The sequence below is a fragment of the Propithecus coquereli genome, unplaced genomic scaffold (genome assembly GCF_000956105.1).
Source record: "Propithecus coquereli isolate 6110/MARCELLA unplaced genomic scaffold, Pcoq_1.0 Scaffold177, whole genome shotgun sequence".
NCBI classification, from domain to species: Eukaryota; Metazoa; Chordata; class Mammalia; order Primates; family Indriidae; genus Propithecus; species Propithecus coquereli.
In genome coordinates, this window is record NW_012142412.1 from 3,372,703 (window position 1) to 3,388,306 (window position 15,604).

General features: G+C 45.0%; 2 protein-coding genes across 4 annotated transcripts in view; one reads left to right on the top strand and one right to left on the bottom strand.

The window, feature by feature from the left end:
• The window catches only part of UPF2 (UPF2 regulator of nonsense transcripts homolog (yeast)), a 137,625-nt gene extending 128,852 nt beyond the window's left edge, over positions 1-8,773 (bottom strand). The window contains exon 1 of one of the 3 annotated variants that reach the window (XM_012642200.1): positions 8,711-8,773. The gene's annotated coding sequence lies outside the window, so the exon portion shown is untranslated. Of the gene's footprint in view, positions 1-1,372; positions 1,418-1,616; positions 1,698-8,710 lie in introns of those variants that run through there. The other 2 variants (XM_012642199.1, XM_012642201.1) reach the window with 2 other exon arrangements.
• A 4,551-nt stretch (positions 8,774-13,324) lies between these two features.
• The window catches only part of DHTKD1 (dehydrogenase E1 and transketolase domain containing 1), a 36,957-nt gene continuing 34,677 nt past the window's right edge, over positions 13,325-15,604 (top strand). Inside the window, exon 1 of the mRNA XM_012642179.1 lies at positions 13,325-13,533. Within this exon, the coding sequence (XP_012497633.1) occupies positions 13,377-13,533 (157 nt within the window). The 5' untranslated portion in view covers positions 13,325-13,376. The remainder of the gene's footprint in view (positions 13,534-15,604) is intronic.

The window sequence follows — 15,604 nt, forward strand, 5'->3', positions numbered from 1 at the left end:
AGTTATATTTAATAAAATGCTAAAACTTTTATTTTAATAAATTCAAGCTTTAATTAAAAGCCAAATCTTTCACCCAAAGTGTTTCCAAAAGTTTTTCAAGTAAAAACTTGAACTTTGAATAGATTCCATCTCAAGATAATCAAGATAAAAAACAGTGATCTTTTCACTGGAATACAATTAGCTCTTAGAAATTGTCTTACTGAGTACAATCGTATTCGGACAGCCCTTAAAAAGAAACCATGCTTTAAAACCACCTTCCTACCTCCTAAAATAGTACCTGGCACTTGGGCTGTATATTTTATTTGGTTTCCTAAATATACTCAGAACTTCCAAAAGAAAGCAAAATTACTTTACTTGTAAAAGAGGTACCAATGGAGTGTACTGGGAGAGAGAAGACAGAGAAAGGGGGTATTTCCCTTTTGAAGATATTCCTTTGCAAAGTACCATATGGACTGTGTATGAAATCACAATTAGAGTGCTCTGAAAATACTCCAGAGTGAGAGAATGCTATTTTACCTTTTCATTCTGTCTCATTCAAGATGTTCTAAAGGCAGCATTGCACAGGGGCCTCATCTCTCACTCTTTGACTTTATAGAATAATCTTAACAGAACATCTTTAGTAGTAAGGACTCATTCAAATTTTTAGAAATCTCACCAGAGTTTAGAAATGATGAGTCGTACGATTTCTATGAACACCTAAAAACTATGATAAATGAGACTAGTCAGTGAGTTTTACTTTGGTCCGATGCATCACTTCGTGTAAGTCCTACAAGAGCAAGAGAGCTGAAGATGCGGCCACTCCAGTGTGTACCCCCCCAGCCTGTAAGCTGGCTGTTCTGCCAACCAAATACCCTGTGATCACCTCCTTAGTTCCACAGCACTAGCAAGAGAGTACCTGGAGCACTGAGGTGAAGGCACAGTGAAGAATCAACCAGCCTACGTGATCAGAAGGAAGTAAACCAAACAGCCTATGCCCACCATCCCCAGATACACCCAAGACCTGTTCCCCTACACACACATCTCCCACAAAGCCCTGCTCTGGCTCCACCGTCCTACACCCACCACGCTTCCCCGCCACAACTCCCCTTCCTACGTGTATCCACGGTCACCTTCGCGGACCATCCTTGCCCCAACCCTAACTTCTCGCCCCACGCTCCCTCGGCGCCGAACACTCTCCGGCTGGTCTCCCTACTCCGCATCCTCCCACACACGCGCCCTCCCCACTTCCTCGCCCTCGCTTCCCTCCCGGCTCCCGAGGAGCTTTCCCCAACCTCCCCTCGCTCTACTCCACGCCCCCAAACACCTTCACCCCTCCACAGCAGGCTCCCCGCCTCCAGCCCCGAGGCCCGGCCCAGGGATGTGGGGCAGGCACCTCCTCTACCGCGCCTCACGTCTGCCCCGGCCCGGGGGTTCCCGCGTTGATGGGAGCCTCAGGAGAGGGTCTGAGGAGAACGACGCCGGACCCGCGGTCCCTCCACTGCTCGCCGCCCGCGGAGAGCTGGGGTGCGGAGTCGCCTCTTGGGTTCCCCAGGGAGTAGGAGTCCAGGCCGGTACCCCCCAGCCCCGTTTCCTCCCGATCGCTGGAGCGGAGGGGAAGGAGGATCCCCGGGACTCACCTGAAGCCTGTTGTCAACATTAGCCCCGGGTTTCCCAGCACCAACTCCAGCGCTCGGGCTCTCCCCTCCCCTCCCCCCACCTATCTCGCAGCCGAGGGCCCGCCTTCCCTCAGCTCCCCCTCCTCCCTCCGCCCGCCGGCCCTCCCGCCCGCCACTCACCAGCGCGGCCGGGCTGCGAGTGGGGGCGGGGCAGAGGGAGGTGGAAAGGAAGAAGCTGTCCGCGCTATTGCCCGAATAAAAACAGTCCGGGTCGTCTTTCCCCCCGGCACGCCGATGCCCCAAGCTTGGCTCTAGGGTGGCTGATCCAAAGCAAAGGCTGAGATAGCTGCCGGCCACCTACTGGCTTGTCCAAATACCCCAATCGATGAGAGAGGCGAATTTTTCAGACAGGCAGTGATTAGGGCAGCCACCATCAGCACTTCAAGCCAAGGGCCCTAGCCAAAGAGAGGAGTGTTCCGAGGACCGGAGGCAGGAAGTGGATTGGTCGCCAGGAAAGGGAAAGCGCCTGAATCGGAGGTGCGCAGGCTCAGACGCTTCACGGGGGGCGGTGGGGGGGAGCGAGAATGGGGCGGGGCGGAGCTAACAGGAGGCGAGGAAGGATGGTGGAATAGTAGCAGAATTACGGAGCGCCATTAAGGACAAGTTTGGCCACGTGATTCTCAGGGGCCTTTCCTGGTGGGAACGTAAAGAGGTCTAACAAGGGAAAGTTTGATTGGACTAACTCGAAGGGAGAGGCTCAAGATTTAGGAAATTAGAAACTGGAGAAACTAAAGAATATGGCTGGTTTGACAGGTAGAGGTTGGTTAGGAATGGGTCCAAATTTAAGAGTGCCGAAAGGACTGTGAAAGCCCCATGGGGGAATTTCCAGAAGTTTTAGGTGTTGGACGTGACATCCCAGAGTGAAGAAGAATCAAGGCTTCTCCCATACGGTTTCTTACAAAGTGCCCAGTTCTAGCAAGCAAATTTTAAAAATTACAATGGAATGACCTCCCTGAATTATCAAATGAAATCACCTGTTAAAAAAGAAAAAGTCTAGTCTGGTCATTTATTCCGAATACGAACCCAAGCCCACTTTTTAAAATGGCCGTCAGCTTGCTGCACTACGTGGCTGAAAGTGTGCATCTGGCCTACTTGAGGCAAATCTCAGTTCCCTTTTATTCAGCCTTTGCCCATTGCTCGTCATTTCCTGTTTGACTCCCCATTTATTCTTACCAGGCAGATTACCCTCCCATACTGAGTGTTGATGTTTCCTGTATTTAAAAAAATTTTTTTTCAAAACACTACCAATAGGTCAATCATTTAATGGTTAGTAAAAGAGAGAAAAATGAATACTGCTATTCTGCACCATTGATAGACAGTTATGAGAGAACTGTCCCCAATACTATACTGGTGGTAACCACCCATAAGTTTTTCTTTTCTTGTTTTCCTTTTCTCATTTTGTTTACTTTAAGAAGCTGTTACAGCCCAACCAGGTTGTATTGCCTGCTGCACAGAGAAGAGCCAATATCCTGAGACAGCTGGGTTGCAGTGGAGTTTAATATCGCAGAGTGCAAAGCAAGGAGATGGGAGAAATTTCTCGAATCAATCTACCTGAGAATTTGGGAGAAAGGGTTTTTAAAGATAGTTTGGCCAGCAAAGGGGTAGGCAGTTGGGTCTGCTCATAGGCTGGGTTGTGGGGGGCATCATAGGAGTATAGAGATTGTCTTCTTGCGCTGAGTCAGTTCCTCAGTATGGCTCACTGGTCTGAGTAGAACAACTGACCCACTAGAATGAGGGCTTGGAAGATAACTCAAAAACTAGCCTTAGGTTTCACAAGGGTGATGTTATCTGTGCAGAAAGTTAAGAATCTTTATGACCATCAGCTACATGAATCCTGAGTAGCAATTATAGGAATGCAAATTAGGGGACAATGGCAAGTTATTATTATTATTTTTAACTATGCCTGGGCCTTTGCAGAGCTTAGGCCTTTACCACAGTTCTTACCTTGCACCCCTTTTTTGATTGAGCACTTACTACTTTACATTTGTAATTTTAATCACAATAATCATTTCATAGAAATTGAGTCACTGAAAGATCAAATAATTTACTCAAGATCACAAAACTAGTAAGTATACTACCTAGTGTTCTACTCAAGTCTGACTTCAAAAACCCACACTCTTTCTGCTACAGCCCACTGCCTTTATGTAAGCTTTTACATAGATTAAAAATGCTACCAATCATTTCATTTCCAAAGAAGATGTCAAGCTAGCCACCACAAGCCTTCTGATATGGGGACATCATTGCAATCTGTAACTATAAGAAACACATTGCTCTTAAGAGGCCGTCATTTTCAGATTCTGACGATAATTCAAACTTTACTGTTTTCTGAAAATACATTCAAAATTCTCAAAATAAATTGTTGAAGAAAATTCTCAAAATTGTTCATTGTTCTCCTTTTTGCTTGCTGCAATTGACAGAATTATACTATATGAAAAAAAACTACTATTTATTTTTATATAGGGACCTGCATGGTACTATTCTCTACTTAAAACCTAGCCATAATGTGGCAGCTTCACAGAAGAAAGCAAAGGCAAGGGAAAGAGATTACAATTACGCAGCAGACAAACCCTCAGTTTAAGGAAAAAAAAAGTCATCATGTGAGGCAAACCAGCTTTCACCACAGCCTCTGCCCCCTGACCTCAGGGAGCTGGGAGTGTGCTATTCTGTGAGCCAATCCAGCTTCAGTCTTTTAGAAGCTGATGTTTAATTTAACTAATTTAAGCTAGTTTAAGCTACCTGTTTTCTTAAAACACCCAGCTCTTCATGGTATATCTCTGGTAGAAATTTTTCAAACAGTTTTCCCTCTTTCTCTCTACTTAACAGTTTCTAAAATAAATGTGTTGAGATGTGTCTCTTCAATAAGAAGTCTAAGTAAGGGTACATTTAAACAAATGTAAATATTAAATATATCAAACATAGAAGTACTTATAAGACCATATTGGAATTTCTCATGGAACCGTAAGATTGAAACTCAGTTTACTGGCCAGGCGCGGTGGCTCACGCCTGTAATCCTAGCACTCTGGGAGGCCGAGGCTGGAGGATTGCTTGAGCCCAGGAGTTGTAAGACCAGCCTGAGCAAGAACGAGACCTCGTCTCTACTATAAATAGACAGAAATTAGCCAAACAGCTAAAAATAGAAAAAATTAGCTGGGCACAGTGGCACGTGTCTGTAATCCCAGCTACCCAGGAGGCTGAGGCAGGAGGATTGCTTGAGCCCAGGAGTTTGACATTGCTGTGAGCTAGGCTGACGCCACGGCACTCTAGCCCCGGCAAGAGAGTGAGACTCTGTCTCAAAAAAAGAAGAAAAAAAAATCAGTTTACTAACCCTGGCTTCTCTTCATTCCACCAAAATAGAAGTGAAACAATGTGAGATTACTCTCTTTTGTTTTAAGCTTTTAATAAATACGATTAGTCAAAAAAGCAAATTAAATCATAATACTTATAAAGTACTTAGAACAGTGTGTGGAAAATAGTGAAAGTCCAATAAACGAGATTACAATTGAATGCAGGAGGTAGATAATAAATAAGCAAATGAAAAAGTTAAATGGTTAGAATAAATGCTACAAAGGAAATAAACAGGGTAATACAATATAGAGTAGCTGGAGAGAGGGAAGAGGGTGGCTATTTTAGAGCAGTTAGGAAGATCCTCTTTACTTATATAAAATTTGAGCTAAAACCTGGAGAATTAGAAAGTGCTAGTTGTCCATCCAGAGATTCCAAATGAGCAGTTGGAACACAAGGAAGGGCTCTGGTCTAAAGGTGAAAACTTGAGTCATCAAAATAGTATTTAAAGCCATAAGAATGGATGGGGTCACCAAAGAAAATGTAGCAAGAGAAGAAAGTCCAGGACTAAGCCTGGAGAAATTTACAAATTGAGAGGTCTCTAAAAAGGAGACTGAGGCCGGGTGTGGGGCTAACGCTTGTAATCCTAGCATTTTGGGAAGCCCATTTGTATGTATTTAGATATAAATTGTGTACGTATGTACTACTACACAGATATATGCATTATAACATACCCCAAATTAGAAAAGATAAGAATAAAAACAAGTTCTAATATTTTTGCATAAATGGATGGATCCTCTTGCATTCCCCTTTCTGCCAAGCTACTTTGGAAACCACTGGCTTCCAGGGTAAAGTTCAGAGTCCTTAGAAGGAGCTCTTAATCATGGGCTTTCGTCCTGTACATCTAGTCTCATTTCCTGCGACGCGCCAAAGTTCTGGCCATAACAACCTACGTATACGGGCTTCCTCTTCCCTCAGTGCAATGTTATGCCTTTGCCTAGAATGCCTTTTCTCCCATGAATATTTCCACACTAGTTAGGTCAAGCATTATTTCCCCAAGGAAGTCATTTTTTATCACCACCACCCTACATATATTGAGTTAGGTCCCTGCCCCCACCTGGGTTTCCACAGCAGCCTCTGATCACCCATATTATAACATTCGTTATATTATACTGGAATGATTTGTTTTTATCTGTTTTCCCCATAGGACTGCAAGCTCCTTGAGGTTATGATTTGCATCTCATTAATCCTTGTGTCCTAGGGCCATAGAAAGCACTTAACATTTTGATAGGATTAACAATTGAATTAATGCTTTCTTGGAAGAGGAAGAGAAACCCGTGTACTGAAATAGCAATGTGTGGGAATAAACAAGAGTGAAAAGAAAAGGGTATTTTAGAGGAAACAATCATAGACTGAAGTTTCGTTTTTGTTGACCAAGCAATGTACCAACTCTTAACAGACCAAATACAGGATTCCATACCTCTTTTTGTGATTTCCATTAAAGCTAATTCAACTTTTTAACACTGGGCGGTTCAATAGATGGATAGACAGAGATAAACAGACATACCTATCTTAGTGTGTGTCAGGCATTATTCCATCCAAAGATTCTATTTTGTTGGTGCTATTTTTCCCTGTTTTTAACAGGTGGGGACACTTGGGCTTAGCGTAGTTAAATAACATGCCCAGGATCACGCAGCTACTAAATAGAATCTCAACTCAGGGCTGTGTGATGACAAAGCTCTTATATAATACTTCCTTCCATTCTAGAATGTTTGCACCACCTTATACGACTGAGTACGACACACATGATAATACAGATATTCCTGTTAACACTATTAGAATATGGAATAAGACATGATTTTATAATCTATTCTGACAAGACAGGTTAATACATGTAATAAAACAATAATGTCTGCCTAGGTCAGACCAACGTGTTACTAAATCTATACCCATGATAGTACAAAGGAAAGAAGGCCAGGAATCAAACACCTGGTATCGAGTCTTACAGCCCAGCCACGGCCCATGCAACACAGTGAAAGTAGAGCCAGTCATTTGTAACCTCCCTGTGACTCAAATGCTTCATTTTAAAAATGAGTAGACTCCACGATCCCTAACTTTATTGTTTTAATTTAATTTTTTTGAGACAGAGTCTCGCTTTGTTGCCCGGGCTAGAGTGAGTGCCGTGGCGTCAGCCTAGCTCACAGCAACCTCAAACTCCTGGGCTCAAGCAATCCTTCTGCCTCAGCCTCCCGAGTAGCTGGGACTACAGGCATGCGCCACCATGCCCGGCTAATTTTTTTTTTTATATATATTTTTAGCTGTCCAATTAATTTCTTTCTATTTTTGGTAGAGACAGGGTCTCGCTCTTGCTCAGGCTGGTCTCGAACTCCTGAGCTCAAACAATCCGCCCGCCTCGGCCTCCCAGAGTGCTAGGATTACAGGCGTGAGCCACCGCACCAGGCCTGTTTTAATTTAATTTTACAACACACTCTATCACTATTTCCAAGCATTTCAGAATCCAAGTGAAAGTGGTGGCCTTCATAATTCACAACTATGTTGTCACATTGAGAAATCTACCCGGCAAACAAAAAGTTATTACCCAGAGTCTTCCGCAGTTGCTTCACTTTTTGTGTCATTTGCTAAGGGTAAAGTAAAGAAACAGGTGTCATTTCTAGCTTAAGTTTATCCTGGACAGTACTCCATTGCAGATATAATGATATATGTGTTATACTTCCCTAATGTTCCCCCATAGAAACTGTAGAAATAGCCATTCCCCTGAGTTTTACTCCCTTTGTTCCTATTTAATAAAAGACTCATCTAAACAGAGATGCCACTTTGCATTAATCTTTTTCACACTCAACAGTCAATATCAGTTTGATAATAATAATACACTAACAACAATAGCTGTCATCATTTGAGTACTTATCATGTGGCAAGTTCTATACATTTGTTCTCTATTTTAAAATAGCCCAACAATTACAGCACCTAACATGAATTACTTTCTACGTGCGAGGCATTGTTCTACACTTTTCATGGGCATTATTTAATCTTCACAGTAAGGATTATGTGGTAGGTACAATTCTTAAGCCCATTTTACTGATGAGCAAAATGAGGGCTAACGAAGTTAGGTAACCCGCCCAAGCTCACAGCCAGTAAGTGACAGAGCCAGGACTAGGAATCCAGTGGTTTAGATTCAAAGTTACTTAGCCACAACCTTGTGCTGGCTTTTGCCAAGATAGGCCTCATTATCTCAATTTGATGGCCAGACACCAAGATGAGATCCAAGGTCACATAGCTAAGAACTGGCAAAACTAGAATTCAATCTTGCATACTTCTCTCCAAAAGCCCTGTTTCCTCGAAGTTCTCTAGCTACTTCTCATTCTCCTTTGCTGCAACTCCTTCTCATCCCAACCTTTTAACTTCTGAGTTCCTCAGCATTACAGGTCTAGGCCCTGTCATTCGTACTCAGGGTCTCAATAACCTGTATCCATTGAAAACTGTCAAATTAATTTTTCTAGCTACTTACTGCCTTTCTTCTGAACTCCAGACAGGTGTATCCAGCCACCCAGTTGAAAGATCTGATTAAGGTCAAGCTCAGTGGCTCACACCCGTATTCCCAGAACTTTAGGAGGCTGAGGCAGGAGGATTGCTTGAGGCCAGAATTCAAGGTTGCAGTGAGCTATGATCGGGCCACCGCATTCCAGCCTGGGTGACAGAGCAAGACACCCTGTCTCAAAGAGAAAAAAAAAAAATCTGCTTAATATCATACTTACAGCTGGTGATGTCCAAAAATGAACTTTGCTTTCCAAGTTTTTTCCTTGATGGCATCAACAGCCACTCAGTTGCTCCAGAAGCAAAGCAAGTAAGGGAAAGGGGGTGGGGAGGGCACAGGTCACGTATCTGGAGAACATTTTCCAAAGGAGGCACATTCACGATCATTTTTAAAGATGAGAGGTGGACATGATAATTGTTGTGACAATGGTGAAATGACGTCAGAGGAAGCAAAGTGAAAGCAAGACCATCCGGTAAGTAGAGAAGCTGGTGGGAGAAAAAAATAGTACTTTAAAAATAAACTCTCTCCTTCACTAGGCCGTGGGAGAGGATCAGCAGCTTGTTAGAACTTGATTTTGCCTCTGAGCTGTTTATCTGGGACACCTCTATTTGCCTGCCTAACTCCTACTTCATTTTTAAAAGGTTTCAGTTTACGTAATCTCCCACACTAAGTAGGAATCCCCCAGTTCTCCGGTTTCGTCCTGCACTTGTCTTCCATGGCCCTGTTACAATCGTAATTAATTGCTGTGTGATTATTTACTTAACTGCTCTGTACCCTCAGAGACTGAAAGCTCCTACAAACAGGGACCCCATGTGGCTTCTTCGCTGATGCATCCCAACCCCCTTAGCATGGTGCTGGCACACAGGAGGTACTCAGTAAATACTAACTGAATAAATAGATGCCTGCTGCTTCCCGTCAGATGAAGATGTGATCAATTGGCTTTCACCGAAGTAAACAAGGTTGTGTTTCTACTTTGTGATCGGCACTCCCAGGTTCGGTAGGCATGTGAGTCACCGAGTTACAGAACATTAGAAACAAAAGGACTTTTGCTGGCTGGGTATGGTAGCTCACTCCTGTAACCCTAGAACTCTGGGAGGCTGGAGTCGGAGGATCCATTGAGGAGGTCAGGAGTTCGAAAGCAGCCTCAGCGAGATCGAGACCCCCATCTCTACTAAAAATAGAAAGAAATTAGCTGGACAAGTAAAAATAGAAAAAATTAGCCAGGCGTGGTGGCACATACCTGTAGTCCCAGCTACTCAGGAGGCTGAGGCAGGAGGATCACTTGAGCCCAGGAGTTTGAGGTTGCTGTAAGCTAGGTTGATGCCATGGCACTCTAGTCTGGGTGACAGAGCAAGATTCTGTCTCAAAAAAAAAAAAGAATTGCCTTGGTGTATCCACAAAAATGAGTGGTTTTTATTACGAAGTTTTAAATATATACTATATACTTTCATTCTCTAAGATTCTATATACTTTCATTCTCTAAGATAGGCATTCTATGCACCCTACTCTTGACATTTGCTTTTTTCACTTAAAAATATATCTTAGGAATTGTTACAATTGGATACATAATGAGCTGCTTGATTCTCTTTTATAGGTCTATAGTATTCCATTGTAGAGAAGGACTATAATTTATTTAATCCCCTATTTTTAGATATTTAGGTAATCACAATCTTTTTTAAACATTATAGATAATACTACAATGAATATTCTTATAGGTACAAAATTGTGTGTGAAAGTCTATCTTTGGATGAATTTCTAGAAGCGGAACTTCTGGGTCAAATGGAATGTGTATTATTTTCTAAGATATTAACAATTTGCCCCCTATAGACTTTGTACCATTTTATATTTCTAACGACAACGTATGAGAGTACTTACTGCCTATACCTTTACCAACGACCTATCAAACCTTTGGAAACATTTTGAACTTTGCCAATCTGAGTCAGTGGCGCTTAGCTGAGGTCCATAGGCTTCAAGAAGGGGTTTCTGAGCTGGGCATCGTGGCTCACTTCTGTAATCCCAGCAACTTGGGAGGCCTACTTGGGAGGCCAGGGTAAGAGGATCGCTTGAGGCCAGAAGTTCAAGACCAGCTTGGGCAACACAGCAAGACCCCAGTCTCTAAAAAAATGAAAAAACAAAAAAAGTAGCCAGATGTGGTGGCGTGCGCCTATAGTCCCAGCTACCCTGAAGGTTGAGGTGGAAGAATCGCTTGAGTCCAGGAGATCAAGGCTGCAGAGAGCTATCAAGATGCTACTTCACTCTAGCCCAGGTGACAGAGTGATAGCCCATGTCTAAAAAATTAAAAAAAAAAAAAAAAAAAGAGTTTCTATCCCTGTAGTACCAGTTTCTGCCTTCCATACGAAATCTCAATTTCAAGCATCCCACTATTTGATAACCAGTTCACTTACACTGTTATTCTCACTTCAACAACTCTCTGTCCCTTGGTACCTTCGATCCACTTACCCTATCAATTTTTCAATGGAAACCTCCCTTCTACTTCCCCTGATCTAGCCTACATTCCATGGCTCAATGTGAACATTCCCTTGCCCCAGATCTCCAACACACCTGCTTAGCAAAACCTCATCCTTGGTTACATTCAACTCCTGCTTGCTCTGCACCTACAAAAGGAGTTAACATATCTGGAACAAAAACCACAACCATTCTGACTGGTCTTGAAAGCTCAGTGGACCTTTGGTATCTCCTAAATCATGACAGTTCCTACTCAGTTCACTTTCCCAGCCCTTTATTTCACACCTTCCCTTCCCTTTCAAACCTCCTTCCATATCTCCTCACTCCCTCTTTCAGCTGCTGATCTTGCTTTTTCACCAAAAGTTAGAATCAGAAAACAACTTCCTCATCTTCCCACTATCAAATCTATTAACCCACCTGCATATGTACCCAACTCTCTGCCTTTCCTCCTCTTGTACTGTATGAAATGTCCTCACTCCTGCCTAAGGATGACCTTTTCACTTGTGGAGCATGTCTTCTCTGGGATCTCAAGGGACATTGATCCTGTAATTACCCGCTTCCTTCTACTCAAAGCTATTTTAATCAGCCAGTTATCCCATATCCACCCTTTGCTGCCTTCTCTTAATTCACATGCAATTTTCCAGTCTTTTGGAATCATGTGCCATGCTTTGAAGCCTGTCTCCAGCTTCTGTGCTCATGCCTTTCCCTCTCCTTGGCAGGCTCTTCTCTTTGTACATTTGCCTAACTCCTTTTCCCTCTAGATTCTGTTCTAGTGTCCCTTCCGCTTGGAGGTTCCCCCGACACACTTGTCTCTGTTGGATGTTGCTGTTAACAGCCTTACCAGGTTGGTGGCCCCCTGCTCAAGAGGAAGCCAATACACTGAGACTGCAGGGGTTACAGCAGAGAAAGAGTTTAATATCACAGGCACCATGCCAGGAGACAGGAGGAAGTTCTCAAATTTGTCTCCCTTGGAGTTTGGGAGAAGTGGTTTTTAAAGATAGTTTGGCTGGCAAAATGGTAGGCAATTGGGTCTGCTAATTGGCTGGGTTCCAGGCGGAACCACAGGGGTGCAGAAACTGCTCTCTTTGTTGAGTCAGTTCTTGGATGGGGGTCGCAAGACCAGTTGAGTCAGTTCCTTGATAAGGGCCACTGGTCTGGGTGGGTCAAGCCATTCCTCGGAACACAGGGCCTGGAAGCTATCTCAGAAACTAGCCTTAGGTTTTACAAGGGGATGTTATCTATGGGAGCGATGAAGAAAGCTAAGGATCAATCTTTATGAACACAGTTATAAGACGCCTGAGTAGTAAACAATTACAGGAAAGCAAGCTAGGGAACAGTGGCTATGTAGACATTTCCCCTACCACACGTCCCACCTCGTGGCCCTTTATTAATTTTACAAAGGGCGGTTTCATTACTCCTCTGTGCTTGGCACTTGCAAGTGGCCGCGCCACAGCAGCTATCACTGTGCGTAGGGTTCAGTCTAAGCTAGGCTGGGAACTAAGGGCAGACACTGTATCTCGTTAACCTTTGTAACCTAGCAGAGTGTTCTGTGGGAATATCGGTTGCACGAATGAGGAAGGGGGATACCTTGGGCTGGTATGTATGACACTCTTAGGAGTTTGGGATATAGCTGCACAACTGGCTGGAATGAAGGATGACAGCCCGGGGAAGAAGGCAGACCCTGCCCCCACCCCCTTCTGTCCATACTGGCAAAGGTAAAGGTAAGTCATGGAATAAAATCATTTGGGAAACTCAGTCAGAGATAGACCAACCGAGAATCTCAAATATCTCGAATCTCTCTCCACTGCTGTAATCGTCCATGTCCAATTTCTTTTGACTTCTATTCTAACCCTTTCTTCCATGCTCCCTCCCCTAGCTGCTTCTTTCCCTCTCAATGTTTCTTAAGAAAAAAAGCGGGGAGCTTGATTTTCCAGCTCCCCGCAATTACCTTTCCTTTCTGCGTCCCTCGGTCTCAGTCCTAGACTGGGTCTGTGTGGTCGGGTTCTGAGGCTTCCAGCAAAGGGGTGATAGGCGAACACTCATGGCGGGAAACTGTGGACTCCACAGCTATATCCAGTTTTTTATGAGAAAGCGGATAACGCTCCGCGGGGTCCTCACGTCCCGCGTTCCCCTCACGTCCCGCGTTGCCCAAAGCCCGGGCCGCTCGGCCCGTGGGACCGCCCTCGAGTCCCGCCCCAATGTGGGGCGTGGCTTCGCCGCAGGGCCGCTGCCCGGATTGGCTCCCGGGAACCGGCCCCTCGGCCAATCAGACGCGGGGCGTCGTCCAGGGGCGGGGCTCCGCCTTCTCTCGTGGCGCGCTGGGGATCGCCCTGTTCCCGGCCGAACCCCGGAGCTCTCCGCGGCGGTTGCTGCCTCCAGTCCTCCCGCCTCTGTCTCGGGGCCCGGGGGCCACAGCGGACATGGCCTCGGCCACGGTGACAGCAGCACGACGCGGGCTCGGCCGGGCTCCCCGTCTCATGCTCTGGCGCGGCTACCAGACCGAGCGCGGCGTCTACGGCTACCGGCCAAGGAAGCCCGAGGGCCGGGAGCCCCGGGGCAGCCTGGCGCGCCCCCCAGGTCTGGGACGGGGTCCGGGCGGTGGGGTGGGGGCTGGGACGCGGCAGCCTTCCTGCCCAGCGCGCCGTGCGGCGCTGCCGGGGGGTCGTCGGGGCCGGGGATTGGGGGCCGGCCTGTGCGTGCGCGGCCTTGGGGAGGAAGAGGAGGGGAGACCCGCACGGCTAGGCGGGCGTGGGTGTTGTCAACGTCGGGTCTCCCCCCCTTCCAGCCACAGAGTTGGGGACCCTTGATTTATACGCCTGGATGGCCTCGGATCTTGCTAGTTCGGACCTGGTTTTGGAAGTAATTGTCTTTTCTGTTCTCTGGTTGTGAACACGTAGGGACCTAGCTCTTTGCGGAGGCGGGGCTGTGGGAAAAGTTAAATTCCAAAAGCCGCCAGCTCCTGGAGTTGACCCAAGGATACATTTCCAGGGCCATCTGTGAGGCTTTAGTGTGAGCAGGCGTGGGGGCCAAGACTGTGCTGCCTGGGAGAAGAGGGCAGTTAGTTGACGGTCTTGGACAGCAGCCTGGTATTAATATTTATTACGTATTTGTCTCCTCGACCTAGCTAGACTGTTATTTTTAATTTTAGGGTTTAAAACTCTTTTTAAACTTAGAACCATATTGCTGGTGGTTTTAATGGGTTAGCAGTCATGAATATCAGTTCTTGGAACCTCTGTTGCATGCTCATGTACAAGGGACATGTGGTTTATACTCTAAAGCTATCGTGTGTTTATCCTCATAGGGTAGAAGCTGAATACAGATTTGATTATTAGAAGAAAATCATTTGGCATCTTTGATCCGGTTATTAGATTAACGTTGAAGATCCCTTCATCATCTAAGCACCTGACTTTTGAATCGTGCATTACCCACTGAAACCTCCCTATCTTATTCTTCACCCCAGGGGGCATTTAGAGTAAACCTCATTTTTCTCTCTTTAATGCAATAGGGTTTCTTTAGGGAAGGTATTTTGGCCAGCTAGATTGTTAATTCCCTGAGTTAGGTAAGACTATAGATATTTCATTTCATTTTGCAGATTGAGTGTCCAGAATTTTATATGGCAATCGTTCTCAAACTGATTTAAATGTTTAAAATGCCAGTTCCCGGGTCTCCCTCCCTCCCTTTCCCCACAGGTTCAAGTTCAGTGATCTGAGATGAGGTTCAGGAATATGTATTTTATCAGGCACCTGCCATCATTGTCTAGCAGGAGGTCCATGGCCACCCTGGGCCAAACACTGTTCCATAAGGGATGTATATACGTGCAGGACAAGTTTAACAATCCTTTCTGCACTTGAGATCTTGCGAGTGTGTGCTCAGTGCACAACTATTGTGATCTTGTTTGAGATTTTTCCTCACAACACGGTCTCAATTTGAATCCTGTCCACAGCCTAGTATCTTAGAACTAAGCCTTGCTTTGGAAAACCTCGGCTCTCGGTTCTCAACTGGAAGGCTGTCTCAGAATCATCTTGGGAGCTTTGGGCTGGTTTGAAGAGTATCTCTGGAGTTGATTTTATATACAGCTCCCTCCCTCTTCTCTCATCAATTCGTTTCCCACCCTGTCACTAGCAGTAAACTTGTTCTACTGTGAGGTGCTTGGTGAAATCTGAAAGTTCAGTCTGGAGTCAGAACCGCAGGGCAAGGGTGCAATCTTGTGTGGTATCGGGAAGAGTAAAGTCACTACTGGAAAACAATTGTTTGTGGCACAGTTGGAAGATCTGGCTTAAAGAATTTTACTGCTAAGAGTAATACCTTTATTTTCATTTTCCTTATTTTTTAAAGTACTTTGAATTAAACTTAAAGACAAGTGGGCCATTTTGTAACTTTCTTCAAGATTACCATTCACTGCATGTAGATCTGTGACAGTTTTTTCTTCCTGTTTCAGAAAATTATTTTGTACTAACTCTTCTTGTAGATCCTTATTTCCTACTAGCCTCTATGGGAGAAAGGAAGGAGAGTTGCATAGATTACTTCTGGTCACATCCCATTGGCCAGAACTTGGTCACATGTCTGTACACACCTGCAAGGGAAATTGGACAGCATGTCTTTATTAGGGTGGCCAAGTACCAGCTAAAAATTAATCTGAGAGAGAAGT